This window comes from Scyliorhinus canicula, chromosome 2 (assembly GCF_902713615.1).
Source record: "Scyliorhinus canicula chromosome 2, sScyCan1.1, whole genome shotgun sequence".
NCBI classification, from domain to species: domain Eukaryota; kingdom Metazoa; phylum Chordata; class Chondrichthyes; order Carcharhiniformes; family Scyliorhinidae; genus Scyliorhinus; species Scyliorhinus canicula.
Window position 1 is genome coordinate 97,817,918 of NC_052147.1, and position 15,793 is coordinate 97,833,710.

Sequence of the window (15,793 nt, forward strand, 5' to 3'; positions counted from 1 at the left end):
CAAATGACAGCAGCCGTCTCAGAAATTTTGCATAGTGTGGGTTGATTTTGCCGGCGGCCTTGAAGCACCAAATATTTTCTGTGAATCATGATAATAGTGTGTCTCAGGGAAACTCTCAGATTTCTGCCTGATGGTTTGTGGCTATAACTTAGAAAACACACTTTACTTCAAGCGGTTTAGCAAGGTTGAGAAGTGGATGTAGGTGGAATTTCACACACTACAGCTGTCATGACAATAAGAAATGATGATTTGAATGAGATCTACCTCTAAATTCACCTACTAACCAAACCTAATAAAGAGGAGCTGTTTTAAAAAAATAAAAGAAACTGACCAATAATGGCTGTCACAAGTCACCTGATGGCTGATATTGTAAGTTTGCCACTTTTCTGGAAAGTCCTTATATGGATTGTCCTGCAGACCTGTCTTGGGATGGAATGTCACACCTGGTGAGCGTGAAAGTCATTTCAAAACGGGACTTGTGAATGGAAGGCATTAGAAATACAAAGTTCGGATTTTAATCGACTGTGATTCTCTCAAGGCTTTGGGAACTGTTAACCAGCTAGATTCCCAATAGGCACAGTCCAGGGAATGGGAGGCCTAAACCTTCCTTATCAGGCCTACCCCCTTAGTCTTTCTGACCTCACAAAGGAAAGTTTAAAAGATACCATTCCTACTTGGGCTTCCCGACAGGTCCCAACTCTCCTCCGCTCAGTTGAACAATGGTTTTCTTACTCATGTCTGAATTAAAATCACAATCATTTCATCAGAACTTGCCTTACGTTTAAAGGAGGACCCCACTGGCTTTAGGTGGGCAACATGGCTGCCTGTCCAAAAACCTGGATAAAAATCATTAATGGGGGACCTGGACCTGGCAACTCAAGGGCAGCTAAATTTGAATCGCACTCTGAGGCACTCTCAATTACGACGCGAGAGCGAGGTCGGTAATCAAAGGCTTTAAGGACAAAGGAAAAGTGTGCTCGCCACATGGAGCCTTATCCTATATACTGTTTCCTGGGGACGTAGCCAGAGGCGGAGTCCCCCAGGGTTCCAAGCCTCTTAAAGGGGCAAGGTATTAGAACATAGAACATAGAACATAGAATGATACAGCGCAGTACAGGCCCTTCGGCCCTCGATGTTGCACCGACATGGAAAAAAAAAACTAAAGGCCATCTAACCTACACTATGCCCTTATCATCCATATGCTTATCCAATAAATTTTTAAATGCCTCAATGTTGGCGAGTTCACTACTGTTGCAGGTAGGGCATTCCACGGCCTCACCACTCTTTGCGTAAAAAACCCACCTCTGACCTCTGTCCTATATCTATTACCCCTCAATTTAAGGCTATGTCCCCTCGTGCTAGCCACCTCCATCCGCGGGAGAAGGCTCTCGCTGTCCACCCTATCTAACCCTCTGATCATTTTGTATGCCTCTATTAAGTCACCTCTTAACCTTCTTCTCTCTAACGAAAACAACCTCAAGTCCACCAGCCTTTCCTCATAAGATTTTCCCTCCATACCAGGCAACATCCTGGTAAATCTCCTCTGCACCCGTTCCAAAGCTTCCACGTCCTTCCTATAATGAGGCGACCAGAACTGTACGCAATACTCCAAATGCGGCCGTACCAGAGTTTGGTACAGCTGCATCATGACCTCATGGCTCCGGAACTCAATCCCTCTACCAATAAAGGCCAACACACCATAGGCCTTCTTCACAACCCTATCAACCTGGGTGGCAACTTTCAGGGATCTATGTACATGGACACCGAGATCCCTCTGCTCATCCACACTACCAAGAATTTTACCATTAGCCAAATATTCCGCATTCCTGTTATTCTTTCCAAAGTGAATCACCTCACACTTCTCCACATTAAACTCCATTTGCCACCTCTCAGCCCAGCTCTGCAGCTTATCTATGTCCCTCTGTAACCTGCAACATCCTTCCGCACTGTCTACAACTCCACCGACTTTAGTGTCGTCTGCAAATTTACTCACCCATCCTTCTGCGCCCTCCTCTATGTCATTTATAAAAATGACAAACAGCAACGGCCCCAGAACAGATCCTTGTGGTACGCCACTCGTAACTGAACTCCATTCTGAACATTTCCCATCAACTACCACTCTCTGTCTTCTTTCAACTAGCCAATTTCTGATCCACATCTCTAAATCACCCTCAATCCCCAGCCTCCGTATTTTCTGCAATAGCCGACCGTGGGGAACCTTATCAAACACTTTACTGAAATCCATATACACCACATCAACTGCTCTACCCTCGTCTACCTGTTCAGTCACCTTCTCAAAGAACTCGATAAGGTTTGTGAGGCATGACCTACCCTTCACAAAACCATGCTGACTATCCCTAATCATATTATTCCTATCTAGATGATTATAAATCGTATCTTTTATAATCCTCTCCAAGACTTTACCCACCACAGACGTTAGGCTCACCGGCCTATAGTTACCGGGGTTATCTCTACTCCCCTTCTTGAACAAAGGGACCACATTTGCTATCCTCCAGTCCTCTGGCACTATTCCTGTAGCCAATGATGACCTAAAAATCAAAGCCAAAGGCTCAGCAATCTCTTCCCTGGCTTCCCAGAGAATCCTAGGATAAATCCCATCCGGCCCCGGGGACTTATCTATTTTCACCTTGTCCAGAATTGCCAACACTTCTTCCCTACGCACCTCAATGCCATCTATTCTAATAGCCTGGGTCTCAGCATTCTCCTCCACAATATTATCTTTTTCTTGAGTGAATACTGACGAAAAGTATTCATTTAGTATCTCGCTTATCTCCTCAGCCTCCACACACAACTTCCCACCACTGTCCTTGACTGGCCCTACTCTTACCCTAGTCATTCTTTTATTCCTGACATACCTATAGAAAGCTTTTGGGTTTTCCTTGATCCTACCTGCCAAAGACTTCTCATGTCCCCTCCTTGCTCGTCTCAGCTCTCTCTTTAGATCCTTCCTCGCTTCCTTGTAACTATCAAGCGCCCCAACTGAAACTTCACGCCTCATCTTCACATAGGCCTCCTTCTTCCTCTTAACAAGAGATTCCACTTCTTTGGTAAACCACGGTTCCCTCGCTCGACCCCTTCCTCCCTGCCTGACTGGTACGTACTTATCAAGAACATGCAATAGCTGTTCCTTGAACAAGCTCCACATATCCAGTGTGCCCAACCCTTGCAGCCTACTTCTCCAACCAACACATCCTAAGTCATGTCTAATGGCATCATAATTGCCCTTCCCCCAGCTATAACTCTTGCTCTGCGGGGTATACTTATCCCTTTCCATCACTAACGTAAAGGTCACCGAATTGTGGTCACTGTCTCCAAAGTGTTCACCTACCTCCAGATCTAACACCTGGCCTGGTTCATTACCCAAAACCAAATCCAAAGTGGCCTCACCTCTTGTTGGCCTGTCAACATATTGTGTCAGAAAACCCTCCTGCACACATTGTACAAAGAACGACCCATCCAATGTACTCGAACTATATATTTTCCAGTCAATATTAGGAAAGTTAAAGTCTCCCATAACAACTACCCTGTTACTTTCGCTCTTTTCCAGAATCATCTTCGCCATCCTTTCCTCTACATCTCTAGAACTATTAGGTGGCCTATAGAAAACTCCCAACAGGGTGACCTCTCCTTTCCTGTTTCTAACCTCAGCCCATACTACCTCGGAAGAAGAGTCCCCATCTTGCATCCTTTCTACCACCGTAATACTGTCCTTGACTAGCAGCGCCACACCTCCCCCTCTTTTGCCCCCTTCTCTGACCTTACTAAAGCACCTAAACCCCGGAACCTGCAACAACCATTCCTGTCCCTGCTCTATCCATGTCTCTGAAATGGCCACAACATCGAAGTCCCAGGTACCTACCCATGCTGCCAGTTCCCCTACCTTATTTCGTATACTCCTGGCATTGAAATAGACACACTTCAAACCACAGACCTGAACACTGCCGCCCTCCTGCGAAGTCAAAACTGTGCTCCTGACCTCTCTACTCTCAATCTCTCGCACCCCAAAACTACAATCCAGGTTCCCATGCCCCTGCTGAATTAGTTTAAACCCCCCCAAAGAGTACTAACAAATCTCCCCCCCAGGATATTGGTGCCCCTCAGGTTCAGATGTAGACCATCCTGTCTATAGAGGTCCCACCTTCCCCAGAAAGAGCCCCAGTTATCCAGAAATCTGAATCCCTCCCGCCTGCACCATCCCTGTAGCCACGTGTTTAATTGCTCTCTCTCCCTATTCCTCATCTCACTATCACGTGGCACGGGCAACAACCCAGAGATAACAACTCTGTTTGTTCTCGCTCTGAGCTTCCATCCTAGCTCCCTAAAGGCCTGCCTGACATCCTTGTCCCCTTTCCTACCTATGTCGTTAGTGCCAATGTGGACTACGACTTGGGGCTGCTCCCCCTCCCCCTTAAGGACCCGGAAAACACGATCCGAGACATCACGTACCCTTGCACCTGGGAGGCAACATACCAAACGTGAGTCTCTCTCGCTCCCACAAAATCTCCTATCTGTGCCCCTGACTATTGAGTCCCCAATTACTAATGTTCTACTCCTTTCCCCCCTTCCCTTCTGAGCAACAGGGACAGACTCCGTGCCAGAGGCCCGTACCCCATGGCTTACCCCTGGTAAGTCGTCCCCCCCACAAGTATCCAAAACGGTATACTTGTTACTCAGGGGAACGACCGCAGGGGGTCCCTGCACTGACTGCTTCTTCCCATTCCCTCTTACAGTTACCCATCTATCTCCAGTTTTTGGTGTAACTACTTCCCTGAAGCTCCTATCTATGACCCCCTCTGCCTCCCGAATGATCCGAAGTTCATCCAGCTCAAGCTCCAGGTCCCTAACACGGTTTTTGAGGAGCTGGAGTTGGGTGCACTTCCCACAGATGAAATCAGCAGGGACACTGACGGCGTCCCTCACCTCAAACATTCTGCAGGAGGAGCATTGTACTGCCTTCCCTGACATCCCCTCTAGATTAAAAAAAACAAGAAAAAGAAAAAGAAAGGAAGAGCTTACCTGATATTACCTCAAACCCTGATCCCGCTGAAAGGTAAGCAAATTTAAAGGCACTCACTCACCTTCACGACAGGCCCCTGCTCCCGCTTCCCAACCACCGTGGGGTGGGGGGGTTGGTTAGAGGAGGAGGTAGGGTGGGAAACACTCACAAAGTGTTTCGGGTTTAACTGTCACTTGCCAACAGCCCCTCCACAAACCACCTTCAACTTAGGCTGACCGCACTGCACGTATGCAAATTTCCCCAGAACAGCTGATCAGTAGCTCTGCTCTGCTGCCCTCTGCTGGTTGCTTGCCTTTACTCAAACTCCTTGGGTCTTCTTCGCAGGTTCACCTTCAACTTAGGCTGACCGCACTGCACGTATGCAAATTTCCCCAGAACAGCTGATCAGTAGCTCTGCTCTGCTGCCCTCTGCTGGTATTAAAGGTAAATACCATTCATCACACACTTTCACCCAGTTTCTGAAAGGCAGATAGATTTAAATTCATTCTCAATGTAATAGAGTGAGGTACAGGATTGCTATTTAAAGTAAAAGCTCTGTTGAAGACCTTTTAACAGAGGCCTCTCATCCTTTTGGTAAGCTTCACTGATTTGGAAGCAATATGTTGAGTAAAGACTCTTCATGTCAAAAATCCCATGGATGGTGCTTAATTCTTGTCTTCTGTTTTCCTTACAGATGCAGGAGTTGGAACAAAGAGTGACTGAGGCTGACCAGCGGGCAGAGAATGCAGAGAAACAGGTATCCTGTGTGCAACAGAGTGAGACAAAGGACATGGCTGTCTGTTGTATGAAGTGTCCCTTCCTAGTATGTTTAGTGACACTGCAGCATACATTCTCAGTAACAAATAGGATTACCTTAGTGGTGACTTTGAGATTAATCGTTCACTCATGGAGACACTGTGAACAAACCTGAGAGAAATCAGAGTGGTGATTTCTTTTTAAAAATGCATTTCCTTTGAACACTTTTGCATATTAGTGCTGAAAATATTGTTCACCTAACAAGACCGACTGATGATCAAAAAGCATCAACAAGGGTCAATTTGCTTTCCGAATGATATAGAATCCGTACAGTGCCGGAGGAGGACATTCAGCCCATTGAGTCAACACTGGTTGTCTGAAAGAGCATCCGGTCTAGGTCCACTCCCTTGCCCTATCCCTGTAACCCCACATAACCTGCACATCTTTGGACTGTGGGAGGAAACCAGAGCACCCGGAGCAAACCCATGCAGACACTAGGAGGACATGCGGACTCCACACTGTCCCCCAAGGCTGGAACTGAACCCGGATCCCTAGTGCTGTGAGGCAGCTGTGCTAACCACTGTGCCACCCAATTGGTGTGAGAAGATGTCACGCCATGAGGACAGGCATGTTCGGCAAACAATGGTGCGAGACCTCCACATATATCCATGGAGAGTGAGCCGCCTGAGTTGGGGAGTGAGAAACTTGGCGGAAGCAAGAGTGGGAGCGAGAGAACAAACTGGCATCCTGTCTGTTTTGACTGTGGCCCTGGCATTCATGGTTCTACCCATTTGAGCATGCGCGGTTGTCTTGTGCGTGATCTACTGGCCAGATCGTGATCGAACAGGTGTGTGACGTGGCTGGTAGATGCCGGGTGAAGCCTCCTGCAGGTTTCTTGGCAGCCAGTATGTTCTCGCGAGGCGTCGGGATTAGAATCCCACTCATAATGGACATGACCAAGCCGTGCTGGCTTAAATCAGTTTTAAACTGTCTTCAGCGAGCTCACCAGGGAGTCGGCAGCCAGACGCCATTCAGTATTGATCCGCACAAACATTGGCCAGGTGGAACGATACCAGGGGAGTCTTCCAGACCATCCGACCCCCCTGGGTGGTCAGTGCCTCCTGGCCCTCCCCCTGGAGCATGGACATCTTGGCACTGCCAGGCTGGCAAACCCTTTAGCAGTGTCAAGGTGCTTAGGTGGCACTGCAAAGCCAGCATGAGCACTGTCAGTGTGACAGCGCAGGATGCCAGAGGTGCCCAGGTAGCACTGCCAAAGGTCAGGGCCTGAGAGGGGTCACGTCCATGAAAGGAGGGTGGGGGGGGGGGGGGGGGGGGGGGGCTGCAGGGTAGGTAAACAGGGACCTCTTGGAGGTGGGGGGGGGGGAGAGGGTGGGCTGAAGGGTGGAGGTCTTGAAAGGGGGACCCTGTAAGTGGTGTGGGGGACATGAAGAGGAGCCCTCAGGGACCCCATAGCGCAGTCTCCTCACTTGGTAATGCCCCGGTGTGTCGAGGGTGACATTGCCTATTGGTGGGGGGGGGGACCTCAAGCTCACTTGGAGATTGGGGCACCCTTTCAAATGGCACCCCGACCTCTGAGGAGCTGGTCTGGCCAGCGAGTTCAGCTCCCCAGTGATGGAAAAATTCTAAATGTGGGCTAGCCCGGAGCGAAACACCCCAGGGCCCAGAAAAGTGACTACGTGTGGTTATATAGCGATGGAGAACTCGCTGACAGAGTCAGGGAGAAACTTCCAGCCAAACCCGCCTGAAACGACACTGAGAAACCTTTCCGTTAGATCGCGTCCCTTGTTACGAATCATTTCCTTGGGTGATCACTTTTGGTGTGTGGGTGAACTCATCAAAATCCTGCCGCCTCCCCTCATGGAATCGTAGAATTGTACAATACAGATGGGAGGCCATTCAGCCCATCATGCCAGTGCCAGCCTTTTGAATGAGTTATCCAGTTCCTCCACTCCCACCCCAGCATTTTTCCCATCAATTTTCTATTTCAACTATTTCTCCGTTTGAAAGTTACCATTGTGTCCGCCTCCACCAGCATTTCAGGAAGTTGCCTTCCAGGTCAGAACTGCTTGCTGAGTTTAAAAAATATATATATTTCCATCACAAGAGCTTTTTTTTTGGTCATTTATGTGCACATTCGGGTAAGATTTAGAGTTTGATAATCTGGTTATCCCCTTCCCATCCAGCTTCCAAATCCAGGCCCTGAGGCAATGGCTGGCACCTCAACCATTGTTTAAGTCAAGGTCAGCCAAGCTAGCACAGATCAGTGACTGACTCTGGGACCCTCATGGCCTCAATGCCATTGGCTGTGCACTGGGGCATTGTATCCCGTGTATTAAGCCATCGAGGGACGGGGACCTTTTTACAGCTCTGGTTATGCTGGACCTAATGTATTCCATCCAGTTCTGGGCACCACACTTTGGAAGGGTGTGAGGGCCCTTGAGAGAGTGCTGAGGGGATCTACCAGAATGGCTCCAGGAATGAGAGATTTTAGCGACAACGTTAGGCTGGAGAAGCTGGAGGTGTTTTCTTGGGACTGAGGGGGGAGATTGACAAATAGCAGGTTTAGATAAGGTGGACAAAGAAAAGCTGTTCCCTTTACCTGATTGTACAAGCATTAGGGGGCACAAATTAAAGGGTTTGGACAACACGGGGAGTGGTGATGACCTGGAACTTGCTAGCTTCCCAGGCGGCCAAAGCAGGGATAATCAATGATTTCTAAAGGTGATTGGATAGGGCACTTGAAGGAAACAAACCAGCAGCACAACGGAGATCGAATGGGGGAAATGGGGCCGACTGGATTACTCTACAGGGAGCTGACATGAACTTGATGGATCGAATGGTCTCCTCCTCTGCCTTAGATGGCCTGTTTGGAAGGAGGTTGCTCATACCCTGACTCGCACCAGGTCCTGTTTACCCATCACCCCTGTGCTCGATGACTACGCAGGCACCCACTCCAGCAACATCTCAATTTTAAAAAATGCTCCTCCTCATGTTCAACTCCGGCCCTGCCTTTCCAGTGGCACCTCCTCCAGCCCAACAAAAAATTTCCGGTATCGATGTTTGTCCTGTGAAAGGTCATGGGACGATTTGTTCTGTTGAAGGCGGGGGCAAGATCAAACCAAGTTAATGATGTTAGTGTTGTTGATGGTGCTGATGGTGTTGTCAGTGTTGGTGTTGCTGGTGTGAAGTGGAGTGTGTTTGAAGGTCAGGGCGTGTACAGATTCTACAGAGCCTCGCGTGGTTACCAAGGTGAGTCGGCCTAGTGCTGGGTTTGTGCTCAGAAGGTTCCCACAGCTCCCCTGGCAACTGATGAATGATTAAGCCTCTGGCCACTGCCCCCCCCCCCCCCCCCCCCTCCCCTCCCCCATCCCCTCCCCCCACTTCCCCAGCTTCACAGCTCACTTGCTCACATCAATGTGTGCGCCTGGGAAAACCCCTGGAGTCAGGAGAGAAATGGAGACGGAGGCAGAATGAGGTATTTTATTGCTTTTAATGAGCAGGAACTGCCCTTCCCCCGCCCTCCACTCTCAACCCTTCCCCATCCATTCTCCGGCAGGAGATTTTACATCTTTGTGACCGAAGAACTCAACAATTCCTACGCGATTGTCGCCTGCCGCTCGCATTGCAACCTCTGCTAACGTGAACTTTTTTTAGAATAAATTTAGAGTACCCAATGAATTTTTCCAATTAAGGGGCAATTTAGCGTGGCCAATCCACCTAGCCTGCACATCTTTGGGTTGTGGGGTCAAAACCCACGCAAACACTGGGAGAATGTGCAAACTCCACACGGACAGTGACCCAGAGCCGGGATCAAACCTGGGACCTCGGCGCCGTGAGGCAACAGCTAAGCCACTGCACCACCGTGCTGCCCCTGCTAACGTGAACTTGCGATTCACTGCTGCCCACATCGTAACTGACAGCAAATCCCATTCACTCCTCATCTCATCGCTTGCTGACCTACATTGATTTCGGATCCAGCAACTGCCGAACTTTAATTTTCTCATCGACAAGTTCAAACCTCTCCCTCGGCCTCGTTGCCTCTCTTACTTCCTCCAGCTCCACAATCTTCTGGGATAATCTGTGCTCCTCCGATTCTTATTGCTTCTGCATTGCACTTGACCCCACCAATGCTGGTGCCTTCAGCCGTGTCGGCCCTAAGCTCATGAATTCCCATCCTCGACCTCTGCCCCCTCTACTTTTCTCTCCACCCTGACCAAGTTTTTGGCTCACCTCTCCCCATATCTTCTGATGTGGCTCAGTCTCACATTGTATGGCTATCAGAAATAGGAGCAGGAGTAGGCCATTCAGCCCCTCCAGTCTAAGCCATCATTTAGTAAGATCATGGTTGAACTCCATCAACTCCACTACCCCCCCTCCCCCCCCCCCCCACCCCGCCCACCTTCCACATCTCCCTTGATTCCCTCAGTGCTCAAAAATCTATTACTCTCATCCCTAAATGTCGAATTTATTGCTCATTGGGTGGAGAATTAAAGATTCACCACCCTTTGAAGAAATTTCTCCTGATCTGAGTCCAAAATGGCCGACCTAATTTGAGACTGCGACGCCTAGTTTTAGACTCTCCAGCACGGGGACAACCTGTCTCTATCTATTCTGTCAAGCCCACTGAGAATTCTACACTTTTCAGATGGATAACCTCTTATCTTCTATCCAGCAAATTTAGGTCTATCTGATCTATCTCTCATAGGACAATCCTCTCATCCCAGGTATTTGTCCAGTGAACCTTTGTTGCACGCCTTCTGTACCAAGCATACCCTTCCTTGGTAAGGAGGCCAAAATTGTTCATCTCTGATGATTGCTCTGTGAAATGCCTGGGATGTTTATCTGCATTAAAGGTGTTATAAACATTCAAGTTGTCATTGTTAAATGGTCAACATTTGTTGCCCATCTCTCATTGCCCTTGAGAAGGTGGCGGTGAGCTATCTTCTTGAGCCGCTGCAGTTCATGTGGTGTAGGTACACCCACAGTGCTGTTATGGAGGGTGTTTCAGGATTTTGATTGGGCAACCATGCAGGAAAGGTGATGGGTGGGATTTTCCGCTGCCCGACGCCGATATCGTAATCGGCGATCAGGCGGATAATCGACTCCGATGCCCAAATGGGGGCCAGCGGCAGTTTGAAACCGATCAGTCATGCTCCGCCCCCTCGGAAATGACGTAATTGCGTTGCATGGCCCGTGCCGTTGCAATGGTGTTGCCGTGTCATCGGCAGGCCCTCCCACGATGCCCCACCCCGATGGGCCGAGTTCCCGACAGCGCGGGACATGTGTGGACTCAGCGGTCGGGACCCCGGCCTGGCAGCTATAGATTGTGTCCAGCGGCGGCACACTCGGCCGGGGTCCGTGCCGCTGGCTGGGGGGCTTCCGCGAGGGCTGGGGCGACTGGTGGGGGTGGGCTGTGCGGTCGCGGATGGCGGGTCTGGTCCCCGCATGCCATGTTGTACGGCGTGATCGCTGCAGATTGTCGCCTTGCGTATGCTCGGCCACGGACCCGGCCATTCTCTGGCCGTTTTCGGTGCGGGAGCCGGGAGTTTCACCCGGCACCACTGCTAGCCCCTCACAGGTCCTGGAACCAGTGAGGGGTCGGTGCTGATTATTTCATCGTAAACCTCCCGCGAATTCTCCGTCCGAGCCGGAACTTAGCCACTGAAACGGAGAATCCAACCCCATAAGTCTGAAGAGAAAGATAAATATTTATTATTCAATACTCAAATATGTATGTAACCACACCCACTTAGCATCCATACAGACACATGCACAGTCAAGAAAAGATTGTGAGATTACAAATGGTAGCATGCACTTTGGTCATGAGAGTTTGAAAGTTCTTTGGTGACATTTGCTTTCCCTGGAATAAAGTCTTTGAAATGATGTAGACATCTAATTCTACTGATCCGTTGAAATCTGGAGGTTTAAGAAAATTGATTGACCATGGATGCTTGTCTAATTTGTCTTGTTCCCTCCAGCTTAGGTTATTACAAAGCCCTATAATGAAAGCCCTGGCTCAGATCCTGAAATGGAGGAGTGAAGGGCAGCCCAATGTCTTTGTCTCCTGATGGTTCTTAGGCAGGAGTTTGGCTTCTTCGCTGTCTTTGTGTTTCTTCTCTTTCTGTTTCAAAAATGTGCTTTATTAAACGTCCTTCTCAGAAGGTTTCTGCCGTAGAACCACAGGATCCCTGCAGTGCAGAAGGAGGCCATTTGGCCCATCGAGTCCACACTGGCCCTCTGAAAGAGCACTCTACCTAGGCATACTCCCTGTGCCTGACCCCTGTAACCCCACCTAACCTTTGGACACTAGGGGGGAATTGAGCGTGGCCAATCCATCTCACCTGCAGATCTTTGGACACCCAGAGGAAACCCATGCAGACACGGGGAGAACGTGCTAACTCCACTCAGCCACCCAAGATCGGAATTGAACCCGGGTCCCTGGTGCTGTGAGGCAGCAATTCTGTGCCACCATGACCCCCCCCCCCCCCCCCCCCCCCCCCCCCCACCAAAATTGGCCCCATGTCTCCTCCCTGTTGCAAAACCTCCAGGAAGATGTTGAGTCGGAGTTGGAACCCCTAATTGAAACTCAGCTCACAATTTAAAGTGTCTTCTACCTGCAATCTGGATTCTGATTCCCAGTGAAGCGAATAGCAGCTAGACTGAGAGAAACCTGTCTGCAGGTAATTTGGACGTTCTGAATTCTCCCTCTGTGTATCCGTACAGGTGCCGGAATGTGGCGACTAGGGGCTTTTCACAGTAACTTCATTGCAGTGTTAATGTAAGCCGACTTGTGACAATAAAAATGATTATTATACGGGTAGGGATTTTCAGACCTCCAATCCGGCTTCTCCATGTTCACATTGGACTCAGTCACCATTAAATAGTGATGGTCCAGTATGTTTCCTCACAGTTCATTCTCCAGTCATCAGAAAATTCTCGGCTTTAGACCAGCAGCGTGAGAGTTAAAACCATGCAGCAATCGAGACTTCACCCCAAGGCTTCTAGGTGAAACTTCAAAGGATTTAGGCCCGTCATTAGCCATATGGACAGATTGTCAAAAGAATTCCGACGATTAGCCCTCTCTTGTGTTGTCAAGGTTGGCACTTTACTCAATTACCAGGAAGCGGAGGCCCATTATTAAGACTGAGTGTGTGTCAAGGCGGAAGGTTATGAGTGGGGTGTTGGGAGGGTTAGCTTTCCCACACTCTGTGCTTGAGTGTCAATAACTGTCTCCTTTGTGAGCATTCGGTCACAGAGTTGTGTTGTGTCAACACTAGTGAGGGCCTCCGAAGTTTGATCTGTTACCGTCTGCAAAACAGATTTAGCCTCCACTGTTTTTTTTGTGTGTGTGGGAGCTATAGGGGTACTTTGGACGGTGACCTTGTGTGGAGAATGGATGGCTTCAGGTTACAGCCCAATGCAAGCTTTGTTTAGCCGACTTTAAGAGCAGACATTAAACAAAGTCTTGGGTGGTCATTTCCTCAGCTTCTTCCTTCTGTCCAATCCTTTACCCGTAACACTATAATCATCGGGAAGGAATGAAAGACTGAGCTCTTTTGTCTCAAAAAAGAAAAGGCTGAGTGGCCACCTAATAAAAGTCTTTACAATTATGGAGGGATTTGATGAGGGGAGATGTAGAGAAAAATGTTTTTACATGGGTTTGTCTAAAGTTACAGGCCTTAAATGTAAGACATCCACCAGTAACTCCCATAGACTACACATGAGAAACATCTTTATCCAGACAGTAGCTAGAATATGGAATAGTTGAGGTAAATAGCATTGTTTATTTCAAGAGGAAGCTCGGTAAACTCAAGAGGGAACCTAATGGAAGGATATGCTGATGGGGTTAGATACACTAAAGGGAGGAAGCTCTTGGGAAGAATATACATCAGCGTATACCTGTGAACGGCCTGCATCTGTGCTGTCAATTCTAGGTAACATCATCTCTCTGTTTATGTCTCCAACAGAACTGAGAGAAGGTTGGCCCCTCCCCCCCACTACCCCCAGCTGCGAGTCGGAATTCAGCAGGACCTCCCCCCTTAGCTCCAACATATAAGATATGATCATCTTTTGTTTTCTAAAAATTTAAGAGTACCCAATTCATTTTCCAATTAAGGGGCAATTTAGACTGGCCAATCCACCTACCCTGCACATCTTTGGGTTGTGGGGGCAAAACCTACGCACACACAGAGAGACAGTGACCCAGAGCCAGGATCAAACCAAGGACCTCAGCGCCGTTAGGCAGCAGTACTAATCAGTGCGCCACCATGCTCCCCTTTATGATATGCTTATCAATGGTACATTAGAATGTGGAAATAAATCGCCCCATTGGACACGGAGGATAAATCGCAGGGAGCTCACCAGAATGAACTTTCGCTGGAGGGGTAGAACTGAGGGAGTGCTGCCCTGTCGTAGGTGTGGAACTGAGGGAGTGTTGCCCTGTCGTAGGTGTGGAACTGAGGGAGTGTTGCCCTGCCGTAGGTGTGGAACTGAGGGAGTGCTGCCCTGTCAGAGGTGTGGAACTGAGGGAGTGCTGCCCTGTCAGAGGTGTGGAACTGAGGGAGTGCTGCCCTGTCGTAGGTGTGGAACTGAGGGAGTGTTGCCCTGTCATAGGTGTGGAACTGAGGGAGTGCTGCCCTGTCGTAGGTGTGGAACTGAGGGAGTGTTGCCCTGTCAGAGGTGTGGAACTGAGGGAGTGCTGCCCTGTCATAGGTGTGGAACTGAGGGAATGTTGCCCTGTCAGAGGTGTGGAACTGAGGGAGTGCTGCCCTGTCGTAGGTGTGGAACTGAGTGAGTGCTGCCCTGTCAGAGGTGTGGAACTGAGGAAGTGCTGCCCTGTCAGAGGTGTGGAACTGAGGGAGTGTTGCCCTGTCAGAGGTGTGGAACTGAGGGTGTGCTGCCCTGTCAGAGGTGTGGAACTGAGGAAGTGCTGCCCTGTCAGAGGTGTGGAACTGAGGGAGTGCTGCCCTGTCGTAGGTGTGGAACTGAGGGAGTGTTGCCCTGTCAGAGGTGTGGAACTGAGGGTGTGCTGCCCTGTCAGAGGTGTGGAACTGAGCGAGTGCTGCCCTGTTGAAGGTGTGGAACTGAGGGAGTGCTGCCCTGTCAGACATGTAGAACTGATGGAGTGTTGCCCTGCCATAGGTGTGGAACTGAGGGATTGTTGCCCTGTCAGAGATGTAGAACTGAGGGAGTGCTGCCCTGTCAGAGATGTAGAATTGAGGGAGTGTTGCCCTGTCGTAGGTGTGGAACTGAGGGAGTGCTGCCCTGTCAGAGGTATGGAACTGAGGGAGTGTTGCCCTGTCAGAGATGTAGAACTGAGGGAGTGTTGCCCTGTCGTAGGTGTGGAACTGAGGGAGTGTTGCCCTGTTGAAGGTGTGGAACTGAGGGAGTGTTGCCCTGTTGAAGGTGTGGAACTGAGGGAGTGCTGCCCTGTCAGAGGTATGGAACTGATGGAGTGTTGCCCTGTCGTAGGTGTGGAACTGAGGGAGTGCTGCCCTGTCAGAGGTATGGAACTGATGGAGTGTTGCCCTGTCGTAGGTGTGGAACTGAGGGAGTGTTGCCCTGTCGGAGGTGTAGAACTGAGGGAGTGTTGCCCTGTCGTAGGTGTGGAACTGAGGAAGTGCTGCCCTGTCAGAGGTGTGGAACTGAGGGGTTGTTGCCCTGTCAGAGGTGTGGAACTGAGGGAATGTTGCCCTGTCGTAGGTGTGGAACTGAGGGAGTGCTGCCCTGTAAGAGATGTAGAACTGAGGGAGCGTTGCCCTGACAGAGGTGTGGAACTGAGGGAGTGCGGCCCTGTCAGAGATATAGAACTGAGGGTGTGCTGCCCTGTCGTAGGTGTGGAACTGAGGGAGTGCTGCCCTGTCGTAGGTGTGGAACTGAGGGAGTGCTGCCCTGTCGTAGGTGTGGAACTGAGGGTGTGCTGCCCTGTCAGAGGTGTGGAACTGAGGGTGTGCTGCCCTGTCAGAGGCGTGGAACTGAGGGAGTGTTGCCCTGTCAGAG

At 49.7% G+C, this 15,793-nt stretch overlaps 1 protein-coding gene across 2 annotated transcripts in view; it reads left to right on the forward strand.

Annotated features, from left to right (window-relative positions):
• Positions 1-15,793, forward strand: part of plekhh1 (pleckstrin homology domain containing, family H (with MyTH4 domain) member 1) — a 165,543-nt gene that overhangs the window by 56,344 nt on the left and 93,406 nt on the right. For both annotated transcript variants that reach the window (XM_038783805.1, XM_038783811.1), the window contains exon 3: positions 5,712-5,774. In XM_038783805.1, coding sequence (XP_038639733.1) covers positions 5,712-5,774 — 63 coding nt within the window. The remainder of the gene's footprint in view (positions 1-5,711; positions 5,775-15,793) is intronic.